Below are 17479 nucleotides of genomic sequence, written 5' to 3' on the forward strand. Positions count from 1 at the left end.
AATATGAAAATTCTGGCAAGTCTTTGTGTAACGGATATTCCATTAGTCCTATGATTTATATATTAAGAGAAATCTCTTTTTGACAAGTCATAATTAACCAATATTTAAAATATGCTATTATGCTTATACTTTCTTTCAATAAAGTACACATCATTAAATCATTGAAGTGTTAGGATCAAAATTATGTTCAGAATTCATTTTGAAAGATGAAAGGGTCAGGTAAACTCTATTTTTTATTGTATATAATAAGAATAATCACAAAAAATAGAGTATAATGGTGTTAAATGCTGTGGAGTATCTTTTAAACACAATGAAAAATGAAAATGGACTCAATACAGAGCGCTTTACAAAAATAAATTTTTATTAAAAGCCATAGAGTCTGAGCAGGAAGACAGTACAAAGAATGTAAACAATGTAAACATCACTACGTTCAGCTCAGGCTGATTGTACACTGAAGGAGACAACACACCTCTAAATGCTAGCGATGCTCTAGGTGCCTTTACTAGCAAGACACAGTAGAAGATTATATTGTACAAAGAAATTTTCTACTTTCAATTAAGAAAAAGTAATTTATCGAAGTCTATCCCAGCGCCAAATGCTAGCGTCATCACAAACAGCTATAAGAATACTGCTATCCCTGCTAAAACTGGTTTGTCTAATGGCAGCAACACATTTTGGATGAGTAAGTGTTGTACATCTGTGGGAAAAAACACAAAAACCATGACTAAAGGTTAAAATAGCACACAAAACATTGATAGTAGCAATCACCATTATTTTCTTTACAATAAAACTACAAATTGAACAAATGCTTCACAATCAAATAAAAAGTACTTTAGTTAGACAAATCACTGTATTCTAAGGTAACATAATCACTTTTACAGTTGAAAATTAACATCTGATAAAACTTAAGGGAAATTATCAATTAAATTTTTAAAAAATCCTTATGTAATCATAGTTGAACAGAAATAAAAATAGATTTATTTAAGCTATCAATATTGCTTCAATTTAATAATGTCCACCTAAGGACATCAAACATAAAAGGTTTGTACTATTTACTGCTTCCTAAATTGCTGGGGAGATAGGAATAGGAAACATGAAGAGAAATGTATGAAACTCACTTGGCTTTATGAGGGTCTTCTACTTCTAAATCCCAAACATAAAGTTTGCCAACTTGATTGCCCAATGCAAGCATCTGAAGAAATATTTAGAAATATATAAATAAAAGCTTCTTGATATAAAGCATGACTGAAAATTGTAGAAAACCAGACAATTTATAGTCTTCCTACTGAAGAAAAATATCGGCACCTTCCTGTGATTGTATTCTGAATAATCTGAAATTCATTACTTAGATTACATGTGATAATAGTTCATGTTAAAAGAATGGCAGCAAAAACTATACAAAGTGAGTTTTTCAAACTCTTAGTGAAAGACATTTCAGGGTAACTTGTTGCCAACAATCCTTAGAAAACTTCTGTTCTGTTTAAACAACTAACATGTTTCTCACCACCTCTTCCTCTATTTCCTCTCAACTCTAAGACTTTCCCAGGCAAAGGGCAGAAGAATAATTGCTGAAGAATAACCCTTTAATCTTTAGACATAATAGCTTAGTAACAGGGGTTATTTGAACAAAACTTAATACCCAACTGCCAATTTCACTCATAATAAGCACTGCAGATGGCATGTAAACCCACAGTGACAGCAGCAAATATCCTCTGTAGGTAAAGAAAGGAAATCAGTCCACATACTCACATGAATATTCTAGATAAAGAGACCAGAGGGACAATAAAATACAAACTGTACTACAATTTTCTAAATATAAATCATTTTAAAAGTATAAAAACAAAGTATTACCTTCTGCCAGAAATCCATTGAAAACCTCATGTACCAAATATCACATTGACTATAGTCAAATCGCCCCAGAATAGTCACATTTGACTCACTAGGTTTAATTTTATCTATCTCATCTTCCATTTTGCCAGGTTTCCAGCACACAATGGCATTTTCACAAGACTGAAATACAGAAAGATGATAAAAGGAAAAAATTAAAAACAAGTTTTTTCCAATTACCTTAGCTAAATTTATAGAACTGTAAAATTTTATAATTGGAAGGGAACTTAAAGCTAGCTCAACCTCCCACCCATGGCAGAAATTCCTTCTATTGTGAAAAGAGACTGAAGTAGAAGGATACAGAAATTAGTTGATTTTGGAATTTCACCATATTTAAGATACCTCATACCTCACATCATCTGTGGACACATTTCAAAACACTAGTTTTTCTAATATAAAATACAAGATAATGACTATACAATAGTCTGTTTTAAGCCTCTGATAATTCTCCAAAGCCAATTTTTTTAATGGGATAAACTATACCTAGTTTATATATATAAATAGATATATATCTATATATATCTATTTATACATATAAATAGATATATATAGAGAGAGATAGATATAGATATAGATATAGATATAGATATAAACTGAATGGATTCAGAAAGACTTTCAGAGTTCCCGGTAAAAACAGTAATATTTTCTGATTCTATTTTAATATTCATTAATAGCCACAATTATACTACCACATACCTTTTCCATGATCCTTTGCAAAAATCCAACATGTTTTTAAGACTTGACTTAAAAGAGATGAAATTTTAAAATAGAAAGGTTTTCACCTAAACAAGTCTCCTACAAAGGGGCTGAGAATAACTAAAATTCGATGCTCTAATGTTTCCTAAAATAATTTTGCAAACTTAAAAAAATCTCAAGGCACCTGGGACAAATAGGTAAAAGAATAAAAGATGTCCAGCAGAACACTTTTTAATCACCACTGACAACCATCAAGATTAGTTAAAATAGAAGATTATTCTTTGCAAAACCAAGTATTTGCCCTTGGTTAAAAAAACTCCCTATTTTCTGACAAAGAAAGGAACAAAGGGCATTTATAATTTGGAAACTGTTATGCAATTTGTAAAGATTTATAATGAAACTAATTATATTCAATTGGTGAACTCCCTAAAAAGGAGCCCCAACACACACAAAGAAATACAGCTTAACAACTACTATACCTTGGAAAGTATCAGATCTCCTAACCATCGCACACAATCGACATAATTCCTATGTATGTCTCTGGTTGAAAAGTCAGGGAAATGAACTTTCTGAGAAATAAATGGCCTGCAGGAAGAATGGATATGTCAAAACTCAAAAAAGGAGAACAGCAGTGGCACATTCATTTTCACTGTTTAGAAATGTAAAAGTGTGAAAAATAAAACACAAGAGGAATATTAATTTCTCTTTGTTCTGGCATTCTCCAATGGCTGAGCTCTTACTCCTTTCTACTGATGAGGAGCTGTCTCATTAATCATTTCCATGATCAGTTTTTATACTCTATTTTCTTCTTTCAACTTAAAATGTTTGAAACCTAATTTGAAAGAAGTAACTTAAAAGATGGCACATTCTCTTTTCTTCTATTTAAATCTAAACTGCTTTAAAATGCACTAACCTTTTGGGACAACCTGTAGAATTATAAATGTTATAGCTAAAAATTAAGTTTCACAGCTTTTTTAATAGACTGAGTAGTTTATTCAGAGCAATAACTGTTATAAACGAATCTCAGTCAGAGATTAAAAATCCAAAGGTATAACTTATTTCATTTTAGGAAACAATAAATGAAGTGCCAATTCCCTAAAGTTATTTTTACATTATTCTCACTTTAGAGGAGATTAATGTACGCAAACCAGGGGTAGACTTTAACTTTAGCATGGAAGGGAATGCAGTTTGCCTTACATTTTTAAACCAAAAAAGTTGGGCCTTGGAGTTTTTTGGTTGTTTAAACAATAGAAATGATTATTTTTGCTGCTAACTGCTGTGTGGACTTGTACATGTCATTTAACCTCTAAGAGTTTTAGTTTCTTCTTCTTCTGTAAAATGAGATTATTTCCAATGTCACATCTAGCTCTTGTGATTCTATAACTCTAACTCTGATTTGGCACCACATCAAGTTTAAAGGCCAAGTCTATCCTCACAGTGCTTACAAAGAGTGGTCATATACAAAAATCTGATTAATGGATCTGGTTTTATATTATTTGACAAAATTAAGTTAAATGCTTTTTTGGCAAGCAAATTGGGGATTTACTCTAAGTGTTCAGTGAAAAATGACCCTAACTAAAAAATGAGCACACAATTTTAAGTGATTTAAGTAATTTTTCCTTTACTTCCAGAAATATAATTTGTTAATAATATTCCCAGGTTAATTAATTAGGCAGATGTTGCCAGTTATTCCCCCATTCTTTGGTTCTGAATTAAGTGAAGTTAGAGTAATTCTTTAGGCCACTAGGAATTGAGAGGCCCACACTAGGTGACTCAACAATCAAAGAGAATTTAAATGCATGTTCTTTAGAACTTCTAGTTCTCAGTAAGACATTATGTAAAAATTTAATGCAGATATAAAGGACATATACTCGCTATAATGGAAGAGTCACATACAGCCTTTTTAAGGTTCTGAAAATAACTTATTAAGAAGTTTTGACAAAGAGGATTAAGGAAAGGTCATGATCAACCCTTTCCCATATAACTTCCTGTAGAATCTCTTCTGTTTGCATTTGACCCAATCTTTAATGAAATGGGAGATTATTTGGCATAAAGCAATAATATCTGTTAGACACTGAGACCTAAATATAAAAACCATGGACTTTTCAAAAAATAATGTTTTATATGGCACATGATTTACACTAAGCATGCAGACATAATGGAAATAAAAATTTTTAAAGTAGTACTGGAAAAACTTATTTTGAACAACTGTGTCCAACATGGTGTCTAAAGTCTTTAGATGCTAAAATTAAAAGTTTAAATAATAATTTCCCCTCAGACCATTGTTGAACAGAACTTGAGATTTTATTGACCATATAACTGAAAATACTTTTAAGTTTCTGAATTGCCATTTACTGTCTCCTATTTCTTTGTAGTAAATAAAATATGGTAATATGAAGGTTTTTATCCTTTATTAAAAACATCTAAGGACAGAAAGGTGAGTATGATATCCAATTAAAGTAAACAAAATTTTTTAAAAAATGAAAATAAATTCTGACAAAATAAATTGAAAATGGACAAAAAACATGAAATAAACCAGACCAAGCAAATTAATCCATTAATAAATTATTTTTAAAAATCACTTTCCAAATCTGATTTTTTGAAGGGTTAAAAATTATTTTGTGAAAGTGCTATCACCCATACTTATAGTTATTTGTTTGGCATGACAAGAGTTTTGTTTGTTCTTAAATAAAGGTCACAAATGTTACCTGTTAGTTTTATTTGGGTTATAATCATAAGAGTCCTTAATTGCATTTATCATTCTTTTTGAATTGATCCTCCAGAGTTTGAGAGAATGATCCATTCCACAGGACATTATTTTTTCACCAAGAAGATCATAATCCTATACAGTAAACAGTTTAAATCAAGAAAATAAGTCACGGTATTAAGTTATGCCATGTATCCAAATTTACCTGATGATATTCAAAATAATATTGACAGCAACACAAATTGTATTTCTACAGCTAATTTTTGGGGGCCTTTTTTCAATTTAGTCACAAGTTACAGACATGCCCAAGTATCGTAAGGGCTTGAAGCCTAAATAGACCTTTTTGTAAATTCTGTCCTCTGGGGCCAAGCAAATCAAGTCCAATTCCTATTCTACTTAACAGTACTTCAAATACTCATACATAGTTGTAATGTCACCATTCTCCACATTTTCTTATCTCCAAGCTAATTATTAAAAATTCAACTATTGCTTCAACTGATCCATATATGACATGTACTTGAAGCCCTTCACCTTCTGGTTGTTCGCCTGTGTAGACTCTTATGCATTTCCTCCACCTCAGATGCAGTCATATCAAGTAAGTTCAGCAGCATTTCTCCTCGATTCCTGGCAGCTATTCCTCTCTTAATGCAGTCATCATGATACCATTAGCTTTAGTGATTATGAAATCACACTAATGACTCTTTGTGAGTTTGCAGTCCTCCAAAACCCACTGTATCTTTTTTAAATAAACTGCTGCCTTTCTACATCTTGGACTTAAAAACCATTCCTTTTCAACCAAATGTAAACTTTTACACTTATCACTTTAAACTTCATTGGTTACATTCAAGGCATTTTAATCTGTCAAAATGTTTTGGAAATACAACAATGGTATCCAGGAAGCAAACACTTATTAAGCACCTACTATACTAGGCACTATGCTAATCCCATTACAAAAATTACCTCATTTGATCCTCACAACAACCCTTGGAGATAGGTGCTATTATTATCCCCATTTTATAGTTGAGGAAACTGAGGAAGACAGGTTAAGTGATAAGATCACACTGCTGCTTAAGTGTCAGGCCCAATTTGAACTTGGGTCCTCCTGACACCAGGCCTAGCAGTTTATCAACTGCAACACTTAGCTGCCTTTAGCAGCTAGGAGTATATTTTCAAGGACAATTGCTTCTGATGTCTTATCACTTCTAGCTATTTGTCACCTGCAAATATGATAAGTATGCCATTTCTGCTAACCAAGTCATTAATAAAATGTCAAAGAGAATAAAATCAGACATTGATCTTTGGGACATAAGACATCCTTCTGATTTTACTCAAACCATAAACTTGCCAAGTCCAGTCACTTGCCTATTTCCAAATCTACTTACTTGCATAATCATCTAGCTCACATATTTCTATCTTTTCATGATAGGAGAACAACATAAAGGACTTTATCATCCTTTGCTAAAGTCTAGGTAAGTCTTATCTATAGCTCTTCCCGGAACAATTTAGAAAGGAAATAATGTTAGTGTTTCATGAGTTGCTCTTGATGAAAAGCAGGCTAATTCTTTGTGATCAGCACTTCAATATTCACCAAAGTCTCTTTCCTTAATTTTGAACTAAATGTTAAACCAAAACCTTTTCTCATGTGACAAGCATCTTTTACAGATGGAAGTAAAAAATGAATTTTCATTCATTTCTGTGTGCTATAATGAGACTTAAAGAGACAGGTCAATGCTTAACTATGAACAGCAAGAAAGAAGGTACAAATGAGACACAGAAAATCCAAAATAAATTTTAAAAAACCCTTTAAACCTGGAATCTTCCATTTTCTTCCCTATTAAATACTCTTAAAGTTATGAAATAACCAAAATGACTGATATGACTCAACTATTTGCTTTCTTTTCTCACCCTGATGGATGGAGATGCTAAAGAGATGTCAAATGACCACAAAACTATATTCATGAGAAATGGGTCCGTAAGTAACTTATTTCAAGCAATCTGCTATGAGCTCATACCTTTACCCTACTAAGTTTACTGCTGAGATAATTGGGGGAAATTATCATATGCTTGTGGTTAAAGGTTTGCTTTTTTTTTTTTCCCAGACAAGGCATCTGAAATCAACATAACTTAGCATGCCATTAATGACTGTACACTGGTACAGAAACAGCATTGCCTGCAAAAGATTCATGAACAGGTAGCAGCACCAAAGGGTCAAAACAATAACCAAAAATCAATGCTAAATGCTAGCCTTAAAGATACTAAAAATAGGTCTTCCAAATAATGTGTTTAACAAGAACTTCAATTCAGAATAATTTCCTAACCAAAAACAATTTTCTATTAATAAGATACATTTTAAAAAAAGGGAAGTCACTGGTTAAAAAATAAATACAATTTCATATCCATTTTATATGAGACTACTGCAAACATATTGACAAACCACTAATTTCAGAAATAATCTCTGGGTTAATCCTGCCTCTTAACTCAGTTCAAAACCAACCAATTTAGGAGTTCAAGATTTGAGAATTCTGCATCAATTTCCTTCTATCCCATTCATTTAATCACACAACATTGTTAATTTTCAAAATATCAAGTAAGGTGACTAAGTTTCAACATACAGACTAAGTTGATAAACCATAACAACAAAAGAAAAACCGTAACAACTTACTTTTTTAAGTGCTACATTCTTAAAAAGCTGTAAATAGGACCTCAAACAACCCGAAATTCAACAGGGTCATGTTTTCTGATGTAAATTACAGAAATACAAGTTCATTGACTTGATATACTAGTTGCAGAGGTGAAAGAAGCATGTCAAAACATGTAAGTTAAAAGTACAATAAAGAAAAATTCTAAAGATATCTTATTACCTACCCAAAATGCCTATGAAGCTAGGCTATCTGTCTGAAGCTGTCACCATCGCTCCCAGGCTGCAGTCTACAATTTCAGCATATCACAATAGAATAACCAATGCCAAAACTAATTTTTAATAATCCTGATACTTCAGAAAGTCTGTTTAAAGCATCTTGAAAAATGAAGTTTCTCTTGCTATCAAATAATTATTTCTTCAAAGAGTGCTACTTCCTTGAAATTACAGAGTAGAAGAATTCTTAATTGGATAAAGTTTGTAGAAATCTCACAGTACTTAAAACAAGATACTTTAATGCTCAGAAAAACAAAGCAGAGCATTCCTTCTGAGAAGAATAATTTCATAACCCACACTAAAGAATCAATCCTATGAGATGAGCCACAGGCGATTGTAATCTAAGAACTAAAACTTTAATTCACAAGCCTGGCTGCTTTGTTTCTAAACATTTTACTTAGGAAAACCAACATCAACAAGGCATTTTTCTGTAGCTCTAAAGTTATGACTCATGATACAGGGTGATAACTTGGGTTCTTCCATGCTGAGACCACTCCATGGTTCTGTTGCAACCTCCAAAAAAATCTCATATGACTACATGCATTTGTATTCTACGACACTTGTAGCTGAGTGTCCCTGAGTTATAAACCTGAATTAGGGCTATTTATTGTGTGCCTGGTGTGTCCTACACTCTCCAAAATCCAGTTGTTTCTCACATAAGCATTAGATGGGACAACTTTTTAATTACTACAAGAATTATGCCACAAAGAGACCAAAACTAAGTTAAAAATAACAATATATGAAACAAGTTTTTTTTTTTAATTGAAAACTGTTTAAAATATTTTATAGCAAACAGAGAATAGCAGCATATGTGCTCTGAAGAGATTGAAAGTTACTATATCCCTAGTCTCACAGAGACACATTAATTCACACAGAAGAGCTGAAAACAGTTATCTCTTTGCAACATGAACTATAATGGCAAATATGATGTTTTCTAAATGTATTTAAAATACAATTTTTTAAGGTACCAGACTTGTGATTTCATTGGTTCAGGGAATTCTCTCTGAAGAAACTTCATCAATCCACATTGACACCTGCTGTGCAACTGACAGTATTAAGGAGCTGCCTGGGGGCAGTGAGAAGTTAAGTGGTTTGCCCAGGGTTACACAGCCAGTATGTGGCAGAAGCAGGAAATAAACTGAGTTCTTGTGGACTCAAAAGTCATTCTCCATCCATTAGGTCCATTCTATAACCTCACAGAAGATAAAAATGAATAAGATTCATTAGGTAAAACTATTTTTTTTTGCTTTCTTTCACTATTCTTTCAAGATTTATTTTAATGCAAATGAAGAAGAAATACTACAATTATTTGCTTCATTCAACCAACAAGATTAAAGTATATATTATGGATAAGCCTGAAAGGCTATACCATAGAAACCATATGCTTTCTTGTAAGAAAAGCTATCAGTGGTAATTATTCACAAATAAATCTTGAAGTCGCAAATAAATCACTGCTCTGTGGCTTTCTACTTACAGCACTTAAAACTTCATCTCTGTGCCCTTCTACACCTCCAAATATTGCAACCAGTGTGTCTGTCTGGATGTTCCACAGTCTCAAAGCATGATCTAGTATAAATGCAAATAATTAAGATTAACCTTTATCATTTATAGTTCTGTCCTTTCAAACCTTTTGTACCTAATGACAGGCAAGAAAATCTTAAAAGTAATTATCAAAATGATTTATATTTTGCAGTAGGCTTTCTTTGTACAGCTAAAGACTTGAAGAATGGGAATGAAGATTGTAGGCTCAAAAAACTTCTTCACAATTTTATAGAATAATACTCCTTTTTAATCTCTTTTCATCAATGTCATCTTAAATCCTGATGAATCTGAATGAACTCCATTATGAGACCAATTTATAATGCTTACTTATTCAGCCCAAAGTTTATTTTTAAAGAAAGTTACTTATCAGCTCAATTGTTTTGAGGTACAAGGTGAAAAATGAAGATACAATCATATTTTTGAGTTATGATATTTTTAATGCTTATAGCTCATAAGAATTTTTTTTTCAAAAATAAAATAGTGTCTTTGCTATGTTAGGAGAACTCATGTTTAGACATTTTATTAGGAAATACTAAAAAATATATTATACTGCTTGTCATTAGACATTCTTCTTCACACTGTTATGCTTATGCTAAGAAACAGATGGGAATAATCAAGTTTATAAGAAATCTACAATAAGCTGAAATTATGATGGAAGTAGGTCCAATCATACACAGCTTTGTAGTATATACTGCTCTTCATATTCTAAAATCATAAAATTTTTATTTCAAATTCTTCAGATGTTTCATTTTCTTTTAACATGAATGCAAGAAAATGTACAATAAAGCGCTAAATCAGAATTAAAAAAAAAAAAGCCAATCAGGGAATGTCAAGTATATCTTCAATAGCAACAACGTTCAACAATGCGTATCAATAGTCAAACCTCTTATGTATCATATCAGATTTTTTAAAACAGAGGACTTCAAAATAACATTAATGGCAAGCTTTTAAAATATTCTAGCCAATTTCAACTCACTTTGCAAGTTTACTTTGATAAATATTTTCTTCACTTTTAGATATACAAATGAATAAAAAGCTGGGCTGAAAAGTTGTGCTAATTAAAACAAGTTAATTAAAACATGGCTTGCGTGACATACAGAAGTGCATTTGAGCCCTGGCACTCTTGCCTGTTCCACTCACCACTGCCAAGAGGGGAGGTGATGAAAAAAAGTATTTCTACTCCTCTTACTTCTCAGAGGTGGTGACATGTGGCACAGTTAGGAGTTGGAGGGTCATGGAGGCCTAAGGCATGACACATGCAAGCATGCTTCATATACATATGTACTTTACATCAAAACATTCCTGAAAAAAGTTGTTTGTAAGTTGAATCATCTAAAATTCATGAGGACATTGCTTCACAAACTCTTTTTAATCTGTAGCACAATTGGGGAATGGGTCTATGAAAACACTACATACATTAGACCATGGCCACAGAAAAGTGGGATGAAAATACATATGAGCACAGACCCTATGAGCATGAGTGACTCAGTTGTCTTAGGGAAGCAAAAGTTATTCATCACCCATTTCTATGAACCCAAAGTGAGTCTGAGTGGGTTCAGATTTAGGAGAAGAGATATGGATCAATGGAAGGGAAGGCATACACCTTGAAAGCACACAGAGTGCTAGAACTGTGCACTGTATAATGACACTTTATAGAAAAACTTGTGTAAATCAACTTTTTTGCAAAATAAGATCACACTATTTTAGTGGTTTGGTAAATAAATATTTTCATAAATGTAAATTAGTCAGGTAATATTAATCATATCACAGTATACAGATTTACCCTATATATGAATTTAAAGAGTTAAAAGAACCTTTGGTATGCTGGTTTGTAAAACATATTTTTAAAATATGTCTATATATATAACATGCCACTAACAACATACTTCAAATTATTAAAACTTCCAAATAACAACTCAATTGCAGAAAAATTTGATGCCTTTTAGAATTTTCACAATATTGATCTTCTCTTATCAACTATATTATATTGAATCCCCTAGCACCATTAGCTTCATTTACTTCAGTAAAATGCCACAAGTAAATGTCTTATTTTCAGAACTTACTTTTAATCTGACACTTCATCTAGGTTTATGTTTTTATTCCTTACTGCTATAAAATTTCTAAGATTTTTTTGGTATAACTTTCTAGAACAATTCTTGGTCAACTCCTAATTAAAAGGAAGGAACATAATTCATTCACAAATAAGTAGGTCAAAAGAAAGAGTTGCTTGTCTTACCTTTGCTTACTGAGAGGAGAAGATTTGGATCTCTTGGATGAAATTTCAGTTCATTAATAGCATTTCCATGGCCAACATAGTGCTAAAATAAAATTTAAAGATAAAAGTTCACGTCCCTAAGACAAGTATTTTTCTCATCTCACAGAAATGGAAATCACTTTCATCTCAAGTGACTTGTGCATTAACACATCTTTCTGCCTAAATGTGATCCTTTCTAAATCTATGTCCAAGCATTTAAAACTGAGAACAACACAAACAGAATAAAAAAAATCTGGGAGGGCAGACAGAGAGAAATTACAAAAACACAAAAAACAAACAAAAGAAACCCCTACTTTCCTCCTTCCTTTTCTTTAGTACACTTTTTCTAGACATGACAAAAATATGAGACTAAAAAAATGGGAATCTCATGTATTTTTCTATAACTGGATAAACATGTACAACACAAAACATACCTTTAAGAATACAGAAATCCACTTTAAGAATGTTTTCTAAATGCAGTTTTAAATTACCTTAGTCTAATGAATTTTTAGGAAAATATAATCATTTTACCTAATGCCAAAATTCAAAATTTCACTAGCTACAAACTGTGTGACAAAGCTCCAATGATATACATTCAAAGAAAGTAAATCTATGGTTTTAACATTCAACTTACCTTTATGCACTGCATTGTGATGGGATTAATTATCCTAATTATGCCTCTAGATCCAGCCACAGCTAAGAGAGGATGGCTTGTATTGCTATCATAAGTCCAAGCACAAGTATAAAAGTTTTCATCAGCCTAAGAAAAAGTACTGTTAAGGAACACAAATTTTAAAAACACAACTTCTAAACATAGTCATTTCGTTATCTTTGAAAGATGCATTGTATTTAACATTTTATGATCTGCTTCAAATATACTGAAATTGCCATAGTTTTACCAGTGCCTCTGACAAGTGGTGAACTTTTACCTCCTATCCTCAGCCAGAGTAGGGTCTAAAAGTAACAATGGATCAACAAATTCTAAATCAACCAACAAAAAAAGCACAATGTTTTATTTTCCAACTAACTTCCTATTTCACTTTAGTTACAAAAGATGCTGATGTTGTCTAACTATTTGTGGTCAACTTTGTAATAATAATTAGTAACAGCTAACATTCGTAGTGCTTTAAGGTTTGGGAAGTGGTTTACGTACACTAAAATACAATTCTGAGTGAAAATCTAATTCTCCTCCTATGTTTTAGTCATTAACAATGCAGACATAAATTTTCCCTTTGTCATCCTGCTTCAAACTAAATAAGAATCTGATCACCCCAAAGTTCTTATTCTTCAGTATAATAAGAATCTGAATTACAGATATGGCTGAGAATCACTTAATTACAAAATGCTGAAGTCAGAAGAGAGGTTTCAATAACTGTAGTAGAGAGATATGAGATTTCCAACCTCACTGGGTTGCTTATATGGTCTCATTTATTTCCTGGCATTTTATTTCCTGGTATCTTGAACAAGTTATTTTGATCTCTCTTGGTCTGTTTCTTTATCTGTAAAATGGAGGACTGAATGAACTCTTACAGTTTCTTCCAATCTAAATCTAAGCTATAAACTTAAATTAAACATGCAGTCTCAGTCTCAGAATACTCACCTAGATAAACCTCAAAGCCAGAATACAACTTGAATTTTTTAAAATGTTAGGTATTTATGAGATCACACCCCCCCTTATAAAGCCAAAGATTTTTTGTCTTTAAAGTAAGACTTCTTAAGATCACAAACTTGTCAAACTAGAAATATGGTACCAAGATTGATCCTTAGTGTGGCCTATCGATGACACATACAATTAGCTAAATTGGTTGCAACCTGAGGACCTCTAAGGTCCCTATCAACTCTATAGCTATGCTTGTATGTTCCCATCCATGACCCCACGGATCAATAGGGGTATCTTTATATACTAAAGTCCACACTTAGCATATCGGTTGAAGGACTTGGACATGTTTATCCTGGAGAAAAGCTCAGGGAGTATGTAATAACTATCTTTAAAGTAATTGAAGGGAAGACTTGTTCAATGTGGCCCCAGAAGTAAAAAATAGAAATTGCAAAGAGAAAAAGTTAGGCTTGATATAAGGTAAAACTTTGTCAACAAAAGCTGTCCAAACGTAGGATAGACTAACTCAAAAGATGGCAGGTTCCTCTTCCTTCAAGGTCTTTATGCATAGGCTGACAACCATTTGTAAGCTATGTTATTGTGGAGATTACCTTAATCAAAGGGTTGGACTGGATAGCCCCTGAAGTCCCTTCAAACCCAAATTCTGGGATTTTATACTGATTTTAGAAAAAGGATTTTATTGAATTAAGTATGAAGATCGTAACACATTTGTAAGCAGTACGAGATCTCAAATTGTACTACCAAGCAGTAATCATCCAAACTACTTGATATTGGTTAAAAAACAGGTCAATCTTCAGAAAAAATCAGATACACAACACATAGTAGCAAATAAACACAGTTGCATGGTCTTACTTATTAGGGAAAGGGCTCATTTGATAAAAATCGCTGAGATCAGAATTACAATATAAATATAGATGTTAACAATACTAAACACAAATCTGAGAAATTATGCAAACTTTTCACAATATGATACAAAAAATCATAGAATGAACCCATGCAGCTATCTGGTTCAATATATATATAGTTTCTTTCTGAGGAAACTAGATTTTTTTTTTGGAGGGGGGAGGGCGCTAGGCAATGGAGTTAAGTGACTTGCCCAGAGTCACACAGCTAGTAATGTCAAGTGTCTGAGGCCAGATTTGAACTCAGGTCCTCCTGACACCAGGGCTGGTGCTCTATCCACTGCACTACCTAGCTGCCCCACTGGATTATTAATGTACAGATTCCCATACACTAAGAATATAGAAGGTACATAAGAAGCAGAGCAATGGGCAGCTGCAATGGAGGCAATGGGTGGCTCTGGGCAGAGGCTCCTGCCCAAGGAGTGAGGATCCCCAGCACCAGCAAGGGGAGCTCCCCAAACACTCTGAATGGTTCAACCTGTGGCTCTTCCTGCTCTACCACTTCGTGCTGTTGCTGCTCATCTTCCTGCCACTCTGAAAGAAGAAGCCGACAACTTTTTAAGGACTTGATTTCTAGGATGCTTTTGAGAGTAATAATGAACAACTCAGAAAAAAGCTCATTGTGCAACAGAAGAGTTTCCAACTCTTACCCTTTATTTTGCTACAAATCAATGAATCTTCTGATAGCCTGAGATACTATTTTGATACTATAATCAACAAGTGGTTAAAGCATTGCTAAATTGATGCAAATACCTTCAGTTCATGTTGCAATGACTTTCCTCAAATATAGTGGGTTGATAGAATAGAATTTCAATCAATTATGTGTATTTTATATTAAAAAAAAAGAGAGAAAAATAAAAGAACATTATCCTCATTCTAAAAAGTTCCAAGGTAACAGGATATTGAGACTATTATAACTATCATTATTTTTAAAAATAATCCAGTATTTAGGCGTAATAAGAAAGTTACCTTTCCAAAATAAATTGGTTTTTTTTTTTAACTGAGGCAATTGGGGTTAAGTGACTTGCCCAGGGTCACACAGCTAGTTAAGTGTCTGAGGTTGGATTTGAACTCAGGTCCTCCTGACTCCAAGGCCAGAGCTCTATTCACTGCGCCACCTAGCTGCCCCTACAAATTGTTTTTAATATTGATATTCAAGGGAAAAAAATCTTTCACAAAGTCCTACTATGACTCCTATGACTCCAGTCTTATTATGTTGCAAATGCTTTGAGTAATGGGCCAACAGCAGACTGAACTTGTTTCTGAGGAACATTCTAGTCAAGTACAGGGAAGCTCATCTCAAGTAGGCAGCCACTTGAGAGTTAATTTTTTAGCTACGGCAGCCTATGAAACAAAGGAAAACACAAAATGATCCTTAGTTCCATGAAATTTCATTCTATTTCTGCAGCAATGATGGAAGTGGAAGAAGAGAGAAGGTGCTAAGCATCATAGTTCTGAGACCATCCATAAACAATCACTTTGCTGGTGGCACTCAAAATGTCAGAACCTTGTCCAACAAACAAATGGATATGCTTCTGGAATAACAGAATCATATAATTTTTTTTTAAATTACCACAATGAAGGGAACAAGATTTAAAAAAAAGTTGCATAATCAACACTCTATCAGCAAGCATTTAATAATCATTTACTCTGTGCCATTAAATAGCAACCTCTTTCACTGATAACCTCATTTGAAGAACTTTTGATTATTAAAGTCAGGCAAGACATAAAACAGATCAACATATGGTCAACTGAAGGTTTTAACCACTGCCATGGTGGAAATCTAGCACTGAATGGAAGGTAAAGGAGTCTCTGTGAATGATAGTAAGGCTCTCCGGATGCTCCAGATGTTTGTGATGACAGCTAACTAGTTGTGTTCCCCTAGGGCTACCTTCTCTTCCATTTATTTTTTATTTATCCTGTGTGTACTGATTTGTATCTATGTTGTCTCCCACATTAGAATGTAAGCTCCTTGAAGGCAGAGAATGTTTTTACTTTTTAAAAAATATTTCTAGCACTTAGCATAGTGCCTACCATATAGTAAATGCTTAATAAATGCTTGTTGGTTGAGTGATCACGCTCTAGCACACTGCAGAATATTCTCAAAGAAATCCATAATGACTCAAAGGAGTTTAACTTAACCACTGATGCAGGAAAGCCCAAAGGAACTTAGAAAAGTCTACAATCCAGATTATGACATACAATTGCATGGATCACCATCAGTATGCATCTCCTGAATAAACAGTACAAATGGACTATGAGTTGGACCCAGAATTAAAAAGCAGATGAGCAGGACAGATTGTCTTGAGGAATTGCAATATTCCCTCTTGAGGGCTTCTAAGCTTCTCCCAGAAACAAAGTCCTAATATTCTACCAGTATTGATGTATTGCTTTAAATCACAGAACACTACTGTTTCCAAAGTATTAAGGATAAATATCAAACAGAAGGCAAAAAAAAGGTACATGGCTGGTGTTTGCAGGCTGCAAAAATATATAACAAATAAGAAACTTCAAAAATGAGAGTAAAGGATATTACCAAGGAACTGATCTATAAAGTTGAACACGCTGGTGAAATGATGAGAACAAGGAAGAACCAGTGGATAATCTGTACATTCCACTGGTATCCTCAAGGTGTCAGAAGTAAGCAAGAAAAGTCTGGGTCACATTGCATGGTACTCTTATGGCAAACTTATAGAAACACGGACTAGAGATACATATAGGATGGACAAGGATGGATGGGCTTCAATCTGAATTATTAATCTCCACATTGATGAAAGCAAAGGTCCATTTGAATAATGAATATTTGGGTACTTAAGAAAATGTCAAAACAAGGCAGTAATTAACCGGTTTTTGAATAATAAAAAAATAAAAGTAAATGGGAGAATTCTATGAATACTGTATCTTTAAAATAAATAATTTTGCATTTTCAAGGGCTATAGTATTATCTACACAAAGGGTA

The 17479-nt window shown here is 33.1% G+C and overlaps 1 protein-coding gene across 1 annotated transcript in view; it reads right to left on the reverse strand.

Annotated features, from left to right (window-relative positions):
- Positions 1 to 339: 339 nt before the first annotated feature.
- EED (embryonic ectoderm development) overlaps positions 340 to 17479 on the reverse strand; it is a 33196-nt gene continuing 16056 nt past the window's right edge. The window contains exons 5-12 of the mRNA XM_027848340.1: positions 12635 to 12760; positions 11983 to 12064; positions 9679 to 9770; positions 5292 to 5425; positions 3063 to 3168; positions 1852 to 2010; positions 1119 to 1192; positions 340 to 697 (exon numbers count right to left, since the gene is read on the reverse strand). Coding sequence (XP_027704141.1) covers positions 571 to 697; positions 1119 to 1192; positions 1852 to 2010; positions 3063 to 3168; positions 5292 to 5425; positions 9679 to 9770; positions 11983 to 12064; positions 12635 to 12760 — 900 coding nt within the window. The 3' untranslated portion in view covers positions 340 to 570. The remainder of the gene's footprint in view (positions 698 to 1118; positions 1193 to 1851; positions 2011 to 3062; positions 3169 to 5291; positions 5426 to 9678; positions 9771 to 11982; positions 12065 to 12634; positions 12761 to 17479) is intronic.

Source organism: Vombatus ursinus, unplaced genomic scaffold, assembly GCF_900497805.2.
Source record: "Vombatus ursinus unplaced genomic scaffold, bare-nosed wombat genome assembly UNPS02005659.1, whole genome shotgun sequence".
Lineage (NCBI taxonomy): Eukaryota > Metazoa > Chordata > Mammalia > Diprotodontia > Vombatidae > Vombatus > Vombatus ursinus.